Raw genomic sequence first — 14,197 nt, 5'->3', positions numbered from 1 at the left:
TCTCCTGTGTTGGGTGTTACAGAATGCTACTACCATTACAAGAAGCATCATGGTGTTTTTTTTGTTTTGTTGGTGACGTCGGACTTGGATTCCGCCACCAATGAAACTGAGGCTGCCTAAACTGGCTCGTCGGGCTGTCATAGCTAGCTCGAGAGGTTTCGTTGACTCGGCAGGTTCCCATCCACGTCATGCTTCAGCTGGCCAATGGGGCTTCTACGCTGCAGCAAGATCGTCAGGCTTCTAGGCCTTAGCCGGTTTGTCCAGCGTCCATGCCTCGTCTGGCTCACCCAGGTGGGATGCTGGGTGGCAGCCTGACGATCATTATATGCACCTGCTACCATCATTACCTGCAGCTGCGCTCATTGGACTCCCTCACTTTGTTGATTGCCCCTGCAAATGTCTGCTCCTGTCTTCTCTTTAGTAGCATTGTGTGTCGGGTTTGTGTCCAGACGCTCTTGTTCCGTTGCATGTCCGTCTATATTAAATGGTTCACTCCCTATACCTGCTTCTTATCTCCTGTGTTGGGCGTTACACATTCACGATTGAATTACTACACAATGCCTACACATGAATTCTGTATGTCTACTCAATTCCTATTGAATTACTGCTACCAGTGCCATCTGTGTACGTAGTGTTGTGTCCCTACTGAATTGCTCCTGAGACTATTTAATTTCCTACATAAACCCTTTTGAATTACTATTGAAAACATTCTATTACTTATTGCCTGCTCAAAATCACTAACGTCTTGTTTCACTACTGTGTCACTACTAGAGTAGTGCACATGTTATTTTATCACTTTTCTAAATATAGTTATATCAAAACAAGAAATAATAAGCATATACTAACGTTTGACATTTAAAAATAATTAAATTATGACATATTAAATGACATATTTGCATTTTTGTGTTAATCACTTTGAGGCATTGTCTTCATTCCGCTTTGACTAAAAGGGGAAGTCACCCATTTTTACATGTGACCTTATTTTCACTATTTTTGTGCTTGTAGTTGTTTCCCCCAAACTTAAAAAATATATATATTTTGCTTGGTTACAGAGTCTTCGCTTGCGATAGACAATAATGCATTATGAAAATGTGTCTAAGCATGTTATAAAATGCTCAAACACTCCAAACTAACTCGTATATCAGAATCTCATTCTTTCCACTCAATTTAATTAAAAAATCCAATGTCCCATAAATCCATATTTGCATATTTTTGTTGTAAGAAGCATTATTCAAATATGGATTTACAGCACAGTTGGGGGGGTCAAAATTTAGTGCAGAAACTTTATCCAGAATGAGATTCTAAGTTGTGTTTTGTAGTGTTTTATAAAAACACAAACAGAGGTTACATTTCAATAGTGCTAGCAAACAGCTAGGCTAAACTCAATTCCTCTCTATGACAACTGTAAACTGTTGCACTAGTGAAAACGGATGTCCAGGATTATATGATAGCTCTACTTCACTGCGCTGCTGAACAACCCTGAATATTTGGAGATTACTTTTTGATTTTGAAGAGGGGAGGCAATATTCATCCTCTTTTACTCTCGCAGTCTGATCTTATTCCTTGGCTTTTGGTTTTACTCTTTTAAGACTGTGCTTGAGTGACAGGACTGACAAACACGATGTAAACTGATATTCGCAACGCCAGTGAAGTGCAACGAACCCGTAATTCTACCCACTTAAGAGCATAGCCATTGAGTAAAATAGAATGCGCGTTGCCTGCCAGCATTCAAGATGCCGGCAGTTATTCCTTGAGGCCCATCCTCTAGTGATTTTACCCGCATGTTCCGTTGCTATGGGAATTCTTTCCCACCCCTGCTCTCCAACAAAAGTCACAGGTTGTGCTTTGAAACAACAAACTATTCGGTCGATTACGCGTTAATTTCGCTCCAATGATTACTGGATTTGTCAACAAACTAACCACATAGAAATAGTTTCTGCATGTGAGATTTTTTTTAAAGGTAAGAAAGCACAATTTAAAAGCTGTCTTTCAAATTGTTTTGCAGTTTACGTTAGTTTGGTCAAGGCATATTCTACGTAGCTAGGCATATTTTACGTAGCTAGGCAGACACGTAAACAAGCCAGACATACCCCACAGTTTACAACAGCGAGGCGGAGATGTGAGAGTGAGTTGATAGTAACGTTATAGGGCCTACAGTTTTATTGTATTTTAATCTCAAGGAGAAAGGGTCAAAGAAATACATACAGTTGAAGGTCGGCTATTTTTTGAGTTGTGTTATCGGACTAAACTCCACTCCACGGTGAAGGAAACTTATACACCATTATAAAGGAAGTTTCTCAACTTTCTTCACCATAGAGTGGAGTTTAGTTCTGCGAGAGTTGTGCATGCTTTGGCTTAAAATGTGCATTTTGGGGACTATAAAGTGAAACTAAATTATTTCAAACTTTTGACATATAGTATTTGACCCTGGTCTGGAACGAGAGCCCCTACTTGCCCACTGACCCATAATGAAGACCCCGGTGGCTGAGGGTCGCCTGCAGGTGCTGCAGATCTACCGGCTCCTCCAGTATGTCCATGAGGGAGACCAGCCTCAGATAGAGAAGATGGTAGACATGGGTGTGGAGGACCTCATCAACCTGACAGAGCCACGGGAGGGCACCGGAGTTCTCCACCTGGCTGCTGTGGCCAACAACACAAACATGGTCAGCTTCCTGCTGGCCCAGGGCGCCCAGCCCAACGTCCAGGACAAAAGGGGGCGCACCCCGGTCATGTTAGCAGCTGAGATGGGGCACGACGGCATGGTGGCCCTGCTAGCTAAGAACTACGCTAAAATGAACCTGTTGGATGCTGAGGGGAAAGGTGAGAGGATCCAGTCAGCCCACAGATTAGGTGATGCTGTGTTTGCTAGAGATATTGAGTAGAGTAGTGTAGAGTAGAATAGTCAGCCACTGAGAATATAATTTTATGCAATGGGATGGGATGGAATAAAATATAATATTACTTTATTTATTACCCGTAGATGGAAATGTGCTCTTTGCATCAATTCAAACCATAGTATTCACTGTATTCAAATTTCCACTCCACAGTTTGCTTACTTACTGTATTACTGTGTGTGTAGCTCTGATACCAAGAGATGAGTTCTGTTTCAAGTTCAGTCTGGTACCCTCCTGTTGAATGGCGTGACTGTTTGACTCATGAAAATGCATGCTTTCTCTGTTTACATATTGATGAGATCAGTGTCTCAGGCGGCTCGAATTGACTCACTCCCTCCAAAGGAGCCAACCCAACGGCGCTCATACAAAACTCCTTAAAGCCCAATTATGATAATAGCCTCAATTGCAGTGTGGTCCAGTCTTCAGTTACAGTCAATGAGTCTTTGCTATTTTGTGGGGATGATTGTGGACACATCTAATTACAGATCAGAAGGGATCCTCTCCCTTGTCTGTAAAGCCTGCTGGGTAATCCGATCCCTTCAGCTCAATGGCTCACTTGGTGGCTCTTGGCTCTTTTCCCAGGTGTGCTCTTCTACTGCATCTTCCCCACCAAGCGCCACATGCGCTGCCTGCAGGTGGCCCTACACAGCATGGCTGATGTCAACAACGTCTCGCTCGCCGGGACACCCGTGTTCCTGCTGGCGTGTCAACGTGCCGCCGACTGCTCCGCCATGTGCCTCAGCATCCTGGAGCAGGGCGCCGACCCCAACTCAGCCAATCAGGTCTCATAACACATGACATGGGGGTTTCTGGGAGATCAATGGGCAAATCTGAAATTACACCCTATTCTCTATTTAGTGCAATACTTTAGTCTTATTAGGTACAATTTGCTGAAAAATTATAAGTGTGCCATTATGGATTCAACTAATTTTATATTTTCTAAAATGTAACTTATTGTGACTTGTGAATTATGGGAGAGGAAATTACCTGAATTGTTGTCTCTGAGTAATGTAGATATAGAATAAGGTAACTAAGACTTTGATGTGTGTGAATTTGGTCTTCATATTCACACTCATCACATAGAGGTGACATCCTCCTGTCTCTTCAGATGACAGGCCGCACTGCGTTGATGGAGGCAGCCAGGGCTGGGGCTGTGGAGCTGGTCAGAGCCATCCTACTGAGGGGGGCAAACCCCAACACCCTCGACAAGAACCACCTCCACGCCACACACTTCGCTGCCATGGGGGGATTCTTTGAGGTGGGTTATTTTTTTTATTTGACCTTTATATAACTAGGCAAGTTAGTTAAGAACAAATTCTTATTTACAATGACAGCCTAGGAACAGTGCCCTGTTCAGGGGCAGAACAACAGATTTTTACCTTGTCAGCTCAGGGATTCAGTCTAACAACCTTTCGGTTACTAGTCCATTGCTCTAACCACCTGCTACCCCAGGTAGCCTAAGCAGTAATAATTCATTTGAACGTCAGGTGTCTGTCAGTATAGACTACCCATGTCTAATTGTGGCTTTAATTCCCACATGGGCCACATATACAATATATCTGTACTAAGGTTGCAAAGGGAGGGTAAATTACTGGAAACTTTTTGGATTCATGTAATCTATCAAAAGACATCTAGTGGGCCTTTTGGGTACTTCAGATTATTAGTGTCTAATTATTTTGGGCCCTCTGTGTGGCCTTATCACATATAAAATATATATAACGGTTTTCTTGCGGTGAAGGAGAGTCGGACCAAAATGCAGCATGGTATTCTTGATACATGTTTAATGATGACGAAAAAACAAACAATACAAAAACAACAAAGGTGAAAACCTATACAGCCTATCTGATGACAACAAACACAAAGACAGGAACAAGGACAACACCCAACAAACACACAGTGAAACCCAGGCTACCTAAATATGGTTCCCAATCAGAGACAATGACTAACACCTGCCTCTGATTGAGAACCATATCAGGTCAAACATAGAAATAGACAAACCAGACACACAACATAGAATGCCCACCCAGCTCACGTCCTGACCAACACTAAAACAAGGAAAACACACACGAACGATGGTCAGAACGTGACAATATATGAAATAACTAAATAAGATGTTATTAAAATAGAAAAACAGAATGACAAAGATGTCAAACATTATCCTAAATGTAAACCATCAATTTAGTGAATACTATTGGTGTATAATATGAGGGTTTCAGCATGAAATATCCTTTTATATATATTTTTACACACTTCTATTTTATTTTACGATGTCAATATGTATTTGTTGTTAATGTTTTGGCGTCAAAGTAGTGGCAGTTGTGAAAATAGTCAATAGTTGGTTGAGTTGCAGAGTTAATGCCGTGGTTGATTAGACGCTTTTTTAATTAACTAGGCTATTTCCTCTTGAACCATAATTTGTTTAAAGTTGTGACCAAAGTCACGATAGATTGCCATATATTTTCTGTTAATTAATAAATGACTGAAGATTCTGGTAACTTTGGTAAATTACCGGTATTTTTGCAACCCTAGTCTGAACTTCATGCGCCAATTTCCTGGACCCAGATTAAGCTTAGTCCTGAACTGAAAAACACTTCCTATAGACATTTTCCATTGAGCAGGACAAGGCTTATTTTGGGTCCGGGAAACAGGCCCTATACGTCATCTGTTTTGTGTACAAGCATCATCAGTTAATATAATTGTATTGACTTCCTGCAGGTGATCCAGGTGCTGTCTGCTTACTCAGCTGACATGGGGGTGATGACATCAGAGGGGGACACTCCTCTGCACTACGCTGCCCGAGGGGGCTTCACTGATTGCTGCAGGTTCCTAGCACAGAGAGGTATGTGCCCTAACTAACATGCTTTTTTTTACTAATACTGTAACTAATATACACGGAATGAATCAGTCCTTCTTAAACTCATACAAACACATTGACGGTAAGCTCAGTGAACATGTGTTTGAAACATTTTTAAGCATTTTATACATTTTATTCCCAACATTTGGAATGTTTTCAGCTGGCTATTGATTTGTCCGATTTTTATTCCACTTCAGTCACGAAAGGGTTTCCATCTTTATTGTGTGATAACTTCAGGTTGTAACCCCAAACAAAAAAACCAGGAGGGCCTTCTTCCCCGTCATATTGCCAAAGACAACAGCTACAAGGCAGTGGTAAAGGAACTCAAGAAAGCAGAGAGGATACACGGGAAGTACTCCAAAACCGGGGTGTCCAATCCCAACACTCCCTGGGCCCTGACCCTCCACGATTGGTCCCACGAGCACGAGGCCGCCCTCCGGAATGCCTTTTTGGACGAATCAGAAGCCAAGGGCACGGAGACAGTCTCTAGGGAAATGTTCATATCTGTGCTGCAGAAGCTCCAGGCCCCAGTGGAACTGGACCAGCTCCATAAGGTGGTAATGGCCCACGACAAAAGGAGAGAAGGACTAGTCAACGTCAGTGACTTCTTCAAGGGCCTCAAGTACCTCCAGAAATCATTTACCATCTCCTCTTATGGTCCAAAGAAGAAAGGAGGAAAGAGAGGTAAAAAGGGCAAGAAAAAAGCTAAATTCACTCTCCCCATGCCTATTTGTACCATCCCACCTGAGCTTATATACAGACGGGACGACGGCGGGCCGCCTCACTACATGATCGAGACGTACCAGCATTGTACTGACGTCACTCGTTTCGACCGCGACCACCCGCCAGTCCACCCGATAGAGGATGATTCCGCCTGGTACCTAGACAAGCCGGAGAGGGTCTATATCGACATCAACTACTGTGTGAAGACGGGGGACCTGGAGTCTCTGAACCTGGCCTTCAGTCAGGGGGTCCCGGTGGACGTGAAGGACCGCTTCTATAAGACCCCTCTCATGACCGCCTGCTCCAGTGGAAACTACGAGGTGGCCCAATTCCTCCTCAACTTGGGGTGAGATACAATTCTCTCCTGGACGAGTTTATTTAGTTTTAGTTTATGGAACACCTTAGTCAACATATGTAAAGGGGTTGTAACACAACTCATCCTTATCACTTCTCCTTTTTGTAGACTGTATACATTTCTCGATGTTTGCTTTATAATGCAGTGTGATTATGCCGGTAAAGTTATAGTGGTTTAGTCAGTCAAGTGTGTTTCTTAAATACCACAGGGCTGACGTGAATGTGTGTGACCAGTTCCGTTGGACGCCCCTCCACCACGCTTGTCACGCAGGACAACTGGACATAATGGAGCTGCTGGTGGAGAGAGGTGCCAAGGTGGACACACCCGCTCTCAACGGTGCCACACCCCTCATGAGGGCCATCGAGAGCTGCAGGCCCTGCTGTGTGGACTACCTCATCAAGGCCGGGGCAAAGGTCGCTGCAGAAAACAAGAAAGGTACTGTAATACCATCATGAATAGCATGATGCAGTAGGATATTAAATAGCAAACAATGAATGAATACTCACTCACTCTGTAGGCTACACAAACTACACATAAGGTCAGCACTCAGAACACCCGAGTTGGTTGACTGTTTTGGTTGATAGATTGCCTCAGAGACCTTTTCTGTCATTTGAATAAGTGCATTTTGTTTCAGAGCAAAATTGCTTGGACATCGCCCGTGCCTATGCAGACTTCAGGATTGTGGACTTGGTCCAGGCTAAGATTGATTCTCTGCCCAAACTCAAGGAGAACAAGAAAGGAAAAGGGGGTAAACCTCAACCTAAACCCAGACCTGCCACTGCCCAAGAAAAGGTACAAGAACCGTTCATGCTACTGGTTTGTACTAACAACGTTGACCGTTTCTTTCTATTTTTGATCTGATCGATGGTAAGACTGTTAACCAATCATCACTTGTCAAAGATGTGGTCACACACACCCATTCTTTTTTGATCACATTGAGATTTTCCCATCTCTCAATGTGACCGAAAACCAAAAAGTGTAAAAGGATAGTAGTCCCTGTTACCCTACCCCAGAGACTTGTAAGCAAATTAGTCCAGACGTGTAGAATTACTTGCTGACAAGGCCGTGGTGTAGGTCTCAATAACCAGAGGCATCGTAGCCGGCAGAGACACCATGCGAGTCCCTATTCAAACTCAAATAAAATAAAATTGCTATATACAGGGGGTACCGGTACAGAGCCCATGTGCAGTGGTACAGTGTAGTCGAGGTCATTTGTATATGTAGGTAGGGGTAAAGTGACTATGCATAGATAATAAACAGTGAGTATCTGAGGGGAGGGTGTCAATGTAAATAGTCTGGGTGGCCATTCGATCAATTGTTCAGCAGTCTTGTGGCTTTGGAGTAGAAGCTGCTAATGAGCATTTTGGTCCTAGACTTGGCTCTCCGGTACCTCTTGCCGTGTGGTAGCAGAGAGAAGTCTATGACTTGGGTGACTGTAGTCTTTGACAATTTCTTGGGCCTTTGGGCCTTCCTCTGACACTGCCTAATATATAGGTCCTGGATGGCAGGAAGCTTGGCCCCAGTGATGTATTGGGCTGCACGCACAACCCTCTGTAGTGCCTTACAGTTGAATGCCGAGCAGTTGGCATACCAGGTGGTGATGCAACCATGCTCTCAATGGTGGAGCTGTATAACCTTTTGAGGATCTGGGGACCCATGCCAAATCTTTTCAGTCTCCTGTAGAGGAAAATGTGTTGTCGTGCCCTCTTCACGACTGTCTTGGTGGGTTTGGACCATGATAGTTTGTTGGGTGATGTTGACACCAAGGAATTTTAAGCTCTTGACCTGCTCTACTACAGCCCCGTCGAAGTTAATTGGGGCGTGCTCGGTCCTCCTTTTCCTGTAGTCCACAATTATCTCCTTTGTCTTGCTCACATTGAGGGAGAGGTTGCTGTCCTATAGGCTGTCTCATCGTTGTCCGTGATCAGGCCTATCACTGTTGTGTCGTCAGCAAACTTAATGATGGTGTTAGAGTCGTGCTTGGCCACACAGTCGTGGGTGAACAGGGAGTACAGGCGGTGACTAAGCACGCACACCAGAGGGGCCCCGGGGTTGATGATCAGGGTGGCAGATGTGTTGTTGCCTACCCTTACCATCTGGGGGCGGCCCATCAGGAAGTCCAAGATCCAGTTGCAGAGGGAGGTGTTTAGTCCCAGGGTCCTTAGCTTAGTGATGAGCTTTGTGGGTACTATGATGTTGAATACTGAGCTGTAGTCAACGCTGAGCTGTAGTCTCACATAGGTGTTCCCTTTGTCCAGGTTGGAAAGGGCAGTGTGAAGTGAGATTGAGATTGCGTCATCTGTGGATCTGTTTGGCGTGGTATGCGAATTGAAGTGGGTCTAGAGTTTCCGGGATGATGGTGTTGATGTGAGACATGACCCGCCTTTCAATGCTCTTCATGTCTACTGGCGTGAGTGCTACGGGGCGGTAGTCATTCAGGCAGGTTACCTTCGCATTCTTTTACACAGGGACTATGGTGGTCTGCTTGAAACATGTAGGTATTACAGACTCGGTCAGGGAGAGGTTGAAAATGTCAATGAAGACACTTGCCAGTTGGTCCGCGCATGCTCAGTACATTCTCTTGAGTTTGATGGTTCGTCTGAGGGCATGGTGGTGTGGATGTTGCCTGTAACTGAGGTGGTATACACCTCCATTCCATTGGATGAATCTCGGAACATATTCTAGTCTGTGCTAGCAAAACAGAGTGGATGCTACGCTACAGGACTGTCTGACCACGTCCTTATTGAGCGAGTCACTGATACTTCCTGTTGTGGTTTATGCTTGTAAACAGGATTAAAGAAGACAGAATTATGGTCAGATTTGCCAAATGTAGGGTGAGGGAGAGTTTTGTGTTCATCTCTGTGTGTGGAGTAAAGGTGGTCTAGATTTGTTTTCCTCTGGTTGCACATGTGACATTCTGGTAGAAATTCGGCAAAGAGGAGTTTTCCTGCATTAAAGTCCCCGGCCACTAGGAGCAACGCTTCTGGATGAGCATTTTCTTGTTTGCTTATGGCCTTAAACAGCTTGTTGAGTGCGGTCTTAGTGCCAGCATTGGTTTGTGGTGGTAAATAGACGGCTATGAGTAATACACATGAGAACTCTCTTGGTAAATAGTGTGGTCTACAGCTTGTCATGAGGTACTCTACCTCAGGCGAACAATACCTTGAGACTTTTTTAAATATTAGACATCATGCACCAGCTGTTATTGACAAATACACATACCCCCACCCCTCGTCTTACCAGACGTAGCTGTTCTGTAATGCCGATGCATGGAAATCCCAGCCAGCTCTATATTATCCATTTTGTTGTTCAGCCAAGACTCTGTGAAACATAAGATATTCCAGTTTTTACTGTGTTGCTGTGTCACTGTGGTTACTTCAATGCTGCTCCTGGGTTGGGCTCAATTCTATTTCTATTCAGTCAAGATATGAATTGAAATTCCTAAGTATTGATAAATCCTCATTGAAAGTCAATGAGTCAACATTTCAGTTGATGTAGAATTAAAATGCTGATACAATCTCCAGAAATTGACTGAATTGAAATGGAACTGACCCTAAACCTTGATTGCTGTTTTCCCTGCCTCCTTGATGACTGTGTTGCCATGGTCCCCCCCCCCCCCCCCCCCCAGGGTCATGGTCCGGTGACCCCTGCCCCATCTGAGATGGTAGTGAATAAAGCGATGTCCCTGAAGGAGAGCATCATTCTGCACAGCACTCAGATCATCAGCGGACAAGTCAACAAAGTGGACATCAGCTATGTGCCAAAAACGGTAGGACTGCTATGCCATTGCAGTGCTGATGTAGCAGGGGTAAAATGACAACGAATCTCTCTCAAATGAGTTTGAGAGATTTTTGTTTTCTTAAGACATGTACAGTGGGGCAAAAAAGTATTTAGTCAGCCACCAATTGTGCAAGTTCTCCCACTTAAAAAGATGAGAGAGGCCTGTAATTTTCATTATAGGTACACTTCAACTACGTCAGACAAAATGAGGGAAAAAAATCCAGAAAATCACATTGAAGGATTTTTTATGAATCTATTTGCAAATGATGGTGGAAAATAAGTATTTGGTCAATAACAAAAGTTTATCTCAATACTTTGTTATATACCCTTTGTTGGCAATGACAGAGGTCACACGCTTTCTGTAAGTCTTCACAAGGTTTTCACACACTGTTGCTGGTATTTTGGCCCATTACTCCATGCAGATCTCCTATAGAGCAGTGATGTTTTGGGGCTGTTGCTGGGCAACACGGACTTTCAACTCCCTCCAAAGATTTTCTATGGGGTTGAGATCTGGAGACTGGCTAGGCCACTCCAGGACCTTGAAATGCTTCTTACGAAGCCACTCCTTCGTTGCCCGGGCGGTGTGTTTGGGATCATTGTCATGCTGAAAGACCCAGCCACGTTTCATCTTTAATGCCCTTGCTGATGGAAGGAGGTTTTCACTCAAAATCTCACGATACTTGGCCCCATTCATTCTTTCCTTTACACGGATCAGTCGTCCTGGTCCCTTTGCAGAAAAACAGCCCCAAAGCATTATGTTTCCCCATGCTTCACAGTAGGTATGGTGTTCTTTGGATGCAACTCAGCATTCTTTGTCCTCCAAACACGACGAGTTGAGTTTTTACCAAAAAGTTCTATTTTGGTTTCATCTGACTATATGACATTCTCCCAATCTTCTTCTGGATCATCCAAATGCTCTCTAGCAAACTTCAGACGGGCCTGGACATGTACTGGCTTAAGCAGGGGGACACGTCTGGCACTGCAGGATTTGAGTCCCTGGTGGCGTAGTGTGTTACTGATGGTAGGCTTTGTTACTTTGGTCCCAGCTCTCTGCAGGTCATTCACTAGGTCCCCCCCGTGTGGTTCTGGGATTTTTGCTCAACGTTCTTGTGATCATTTTGACCCCACGGGGTGAGGTCTTGCATGGAGCCACAGATCGAGGGAGATTATCAGTGGTCTTGTATGTCTTCCATTTCCTAATAATTGCTCCCACAGTTGATTTCTTCAAATCAAGCTGCTTACCTATTGCAGATTCAGTCTTCCCAGCCTGGTGCAGGTCTACAATTTTGTTTCTGGTGTCCTTTGACAGCTCTTTGGTCTTGGCCATAGTGGAGTTTGGAGTTTGACTATTTGAGGTTGTGAACAGGTGGTTTTTATACTGATAACAAGTTCAAACAGGTGCCATTAATTCAGGTAACGAGTGGAGGACAGAGGAGCCCCTTAAAGAAGAAGTTACAGGTCTGTGAGAGCCAGAAATCTTGCTTGTTTGTAGGTGACCAAATACTTATTTTTCCACCATAATTTGCAAATAAATTCATAAAAAATCCTACAATGTGATTTTCTGGATTTTCTTCCCTCATTTTGTCTGTCATAGTTGAAGTATACCTATGATGAAAATTACAGACCTCTCTCATCTTTTTAAGTGGGAGAACTTGCACAATTGGTGGCTGACTAAATACTTTTTTGCCCCACTGTACATGGAGGTCCAGGAGGGGAATTGAAACTGTATATTAAAATAAAGTTGAACTATGTTGGTTGTGTTCAGTTTAGTTGTTTCTCCCTCATAGAGTTGTATAGAGATCGCAGCATTGTATCTGTCCCATTATTGCATTTTTGAGGGCACGGGCAGCACCATTGAGGCCTCCATTTTGAAGTAGTCCATTTTATTCTACTACTATTCTACTACTTCAAAGAACAAACTGAAAGGGTGCACACTGCCACCTGGAGTGTGTTCTTTGAACAGGTATAAATAAACTCAAGGTTGGAGGTTTAATGCCACCTGCAGTTATGGAATGTTTGCTCACCAGTATAATTAATTGGCTGATCCCTCCTGATGACCTGGATGGAATTATGTGATCTTTCCTTACCTCATAGGAAGTCCCACCCAGTTGATGACTTCAAAATGGTGAAAGTCTTCTATACAACTCTATGTTCTCCCCCTACTTTATGTTCCAGGTATGGGGCAAGCAGACCACCACCAGCCAGCTGGTAGAGAAGATGCAGAAGAAGAGGGAGAGGTTTTCCTATGAGGTGGACTTTGAGGACTTTATGATGCCCTTCAGTAAGAACATCCAGCAGAAATCTCTGAAGCTGACTCAAGCTACTAACTAGTGGGAACAAGACATGGTTGTAATCAGTCAGCAGTTATGTTTGCAGATGGAATATATTTGCCTCACATAGTTGGGTTGAAATCAGTTTTCAATTCAGGAAGGGAATTGGAATTCATTTAGTCATATTTTCAATTTATGTATTGAATTTCAATTTACTCTCTGAATTGAAAACGTAATTTGCCTTAGCACACTGATAGCTGAGAGGATTGTTTCCTCACTGTCATAGAAAGCCAGTAAATGTATTGACTAAAACAAGAGACACCAAGTAGTAGATGTAAAGATGTAAGAATAATGTATAGATGTTGTTCACTGTATCTATTGATATAAATCCACTTGAATTTAGTACAAAATTGTCTTCTTCTGACATGCCTACTGAGTACTCATTGTATCACTAGACACAAAGCACATGGCAAAGAGTCTGTCCTGTATACCAGACAGCTTCCACTCATCCAGACATCTTTACAGTCCTACGGATTTGATATAGAAGTCCTAGTAATGATTTGAAATATGTTGGGGAGGATCCACACCTCCCCAACTGTTGGTTAGAGCCTGTAAGTAAGCAGGTCTTCACACAACTGTTGTATTCGGCGTAGGTGACAAATAAACTTTGATTTGATTTGGCATCTGGGCTGTTGTTTGGTGTGTCAACATCTCCTCTCGGTCTCTCACTTTCTCTCACCGCCGTCTGCCAGGCACGCTGGGTAGCATGCCTCACTCTGCAGGTACACACACACACACACACACACCTCTCCACAACACCACACAATTCACCACACCACAAACCACATGCACATTAAGACACACCTCCCTAAGCCTGTGAATTCCAGTGACATCACACATGGTTGATACTGTTATTTGATTTCACTGCCTGACTTTTTTTTAAGTGCCTGTTTTATCCTTTTGTTAGTCATCTATGTGTCTGTAATGGACTTGGATTTGGACACTTTTTCTTCTGGTGAGTAGAGAGCGTATGGTTTTCGATGCAGTACAGTTCCTCCTCTGAACCTGCAGGAGGCACTGTTTGGTTAACTTTATTCTGGAATGACTGGTTGTTTATCTTTTTAATTTAACCTTTATTTAACTAGGCAAGTCAGTTAAGAACAAATTCTTATTTACGATGACGGCCTTGACAAGGCGGGTGAATAGAAATAGGGAGCTCTTGTCTTACAGCCCAGAGTGAGTAAAAGTGGCAGCCATGTGTACTGTTATTAGCTTGCTATACCATTATATACTTGACCTGAGAATAAATAACAAGTAAAGC

General features: G+C 43.5%; 1 protein-coding gene across 1 annotated transcript; it reads left to right on the top strand.

Annotated features, from left to right (window-relative positions):
- The first annotated feature begins 1,434 nt into the window (after positions 1-1,434).
- Positions 1,435-13,556, top strand: ankef1a (ankyrin repeat and EF-hand domain containing 1a). Its single transcript, XM_036985372.1, has 10 exons — positions 1,435-1,960; positions 2,419-2,820; positions 3,477-3,676; positions 4,003-4,152; positions 5,610-5,733; positions 5,986-6,817; positions 7,035-7,261; positions 7,461-7,618; positions 10,455-10,595; positions 12,782-13,556. Exons 2-10 carry the CDS (start codon positions 2,469-2,471, stop codon positions 12,935-12,937), a joined length of 2,340 nt encoding a protein of 779 aa, XP_036841267.1. The 5' UTR covers positions 1,435-1,960; positions 2,419-2,468; the 3' UTR covers positions 12,938-13,556.
- The last annotated feature ends 641 nt before the right edge of the window (positions 13,557-14,197 follow it).

The sequence above is a fragment of the Oncorhynchus mykiss genome, chromosome 8 (genome assembly GCF_013265735.2).
Source record: "Oncorhynchus mykiss isolate Arlee chromosome 8, USDA_OmykA_1.1, whole genome shotgun sequence".
NCBI classification, from domain to species: domain Eukaryota; kingdom Metazoa; phylum Chordata; class Actinopteri; order Salmoniformes; family Salmonidae; genus Oncorhynchus; species Oncorhynchus mykiss.
This window is presented reverse-complemented; position numbering and strand designations above follow the sequence as displayed.

Bases quoted from the DNA above. Each gene is read 5' to 3' on its own strand.
- ankef1a (XM_036985372.1), top strand. From the start codon at position 2,469: ATGAAGACCCCGGTGGCTGAGGGTCGCCTGCAGGTGCTGCAGATCTAC. The intron at 3,677-4,002 runs GTCTCATAACAC...CTGTCTCTTCAG, and splicing joins ACCCCAACTCAGCCAATCAG to ATGACAGGCCGCACTGCGTT. The intron at 7,262-7,460 runs GTACTGTAATAC...ATTTTGTTTCAG, and splicing joins CGCTGCAGAAAACAAGAAAG to AGCAAAATTGCTTGGACATC.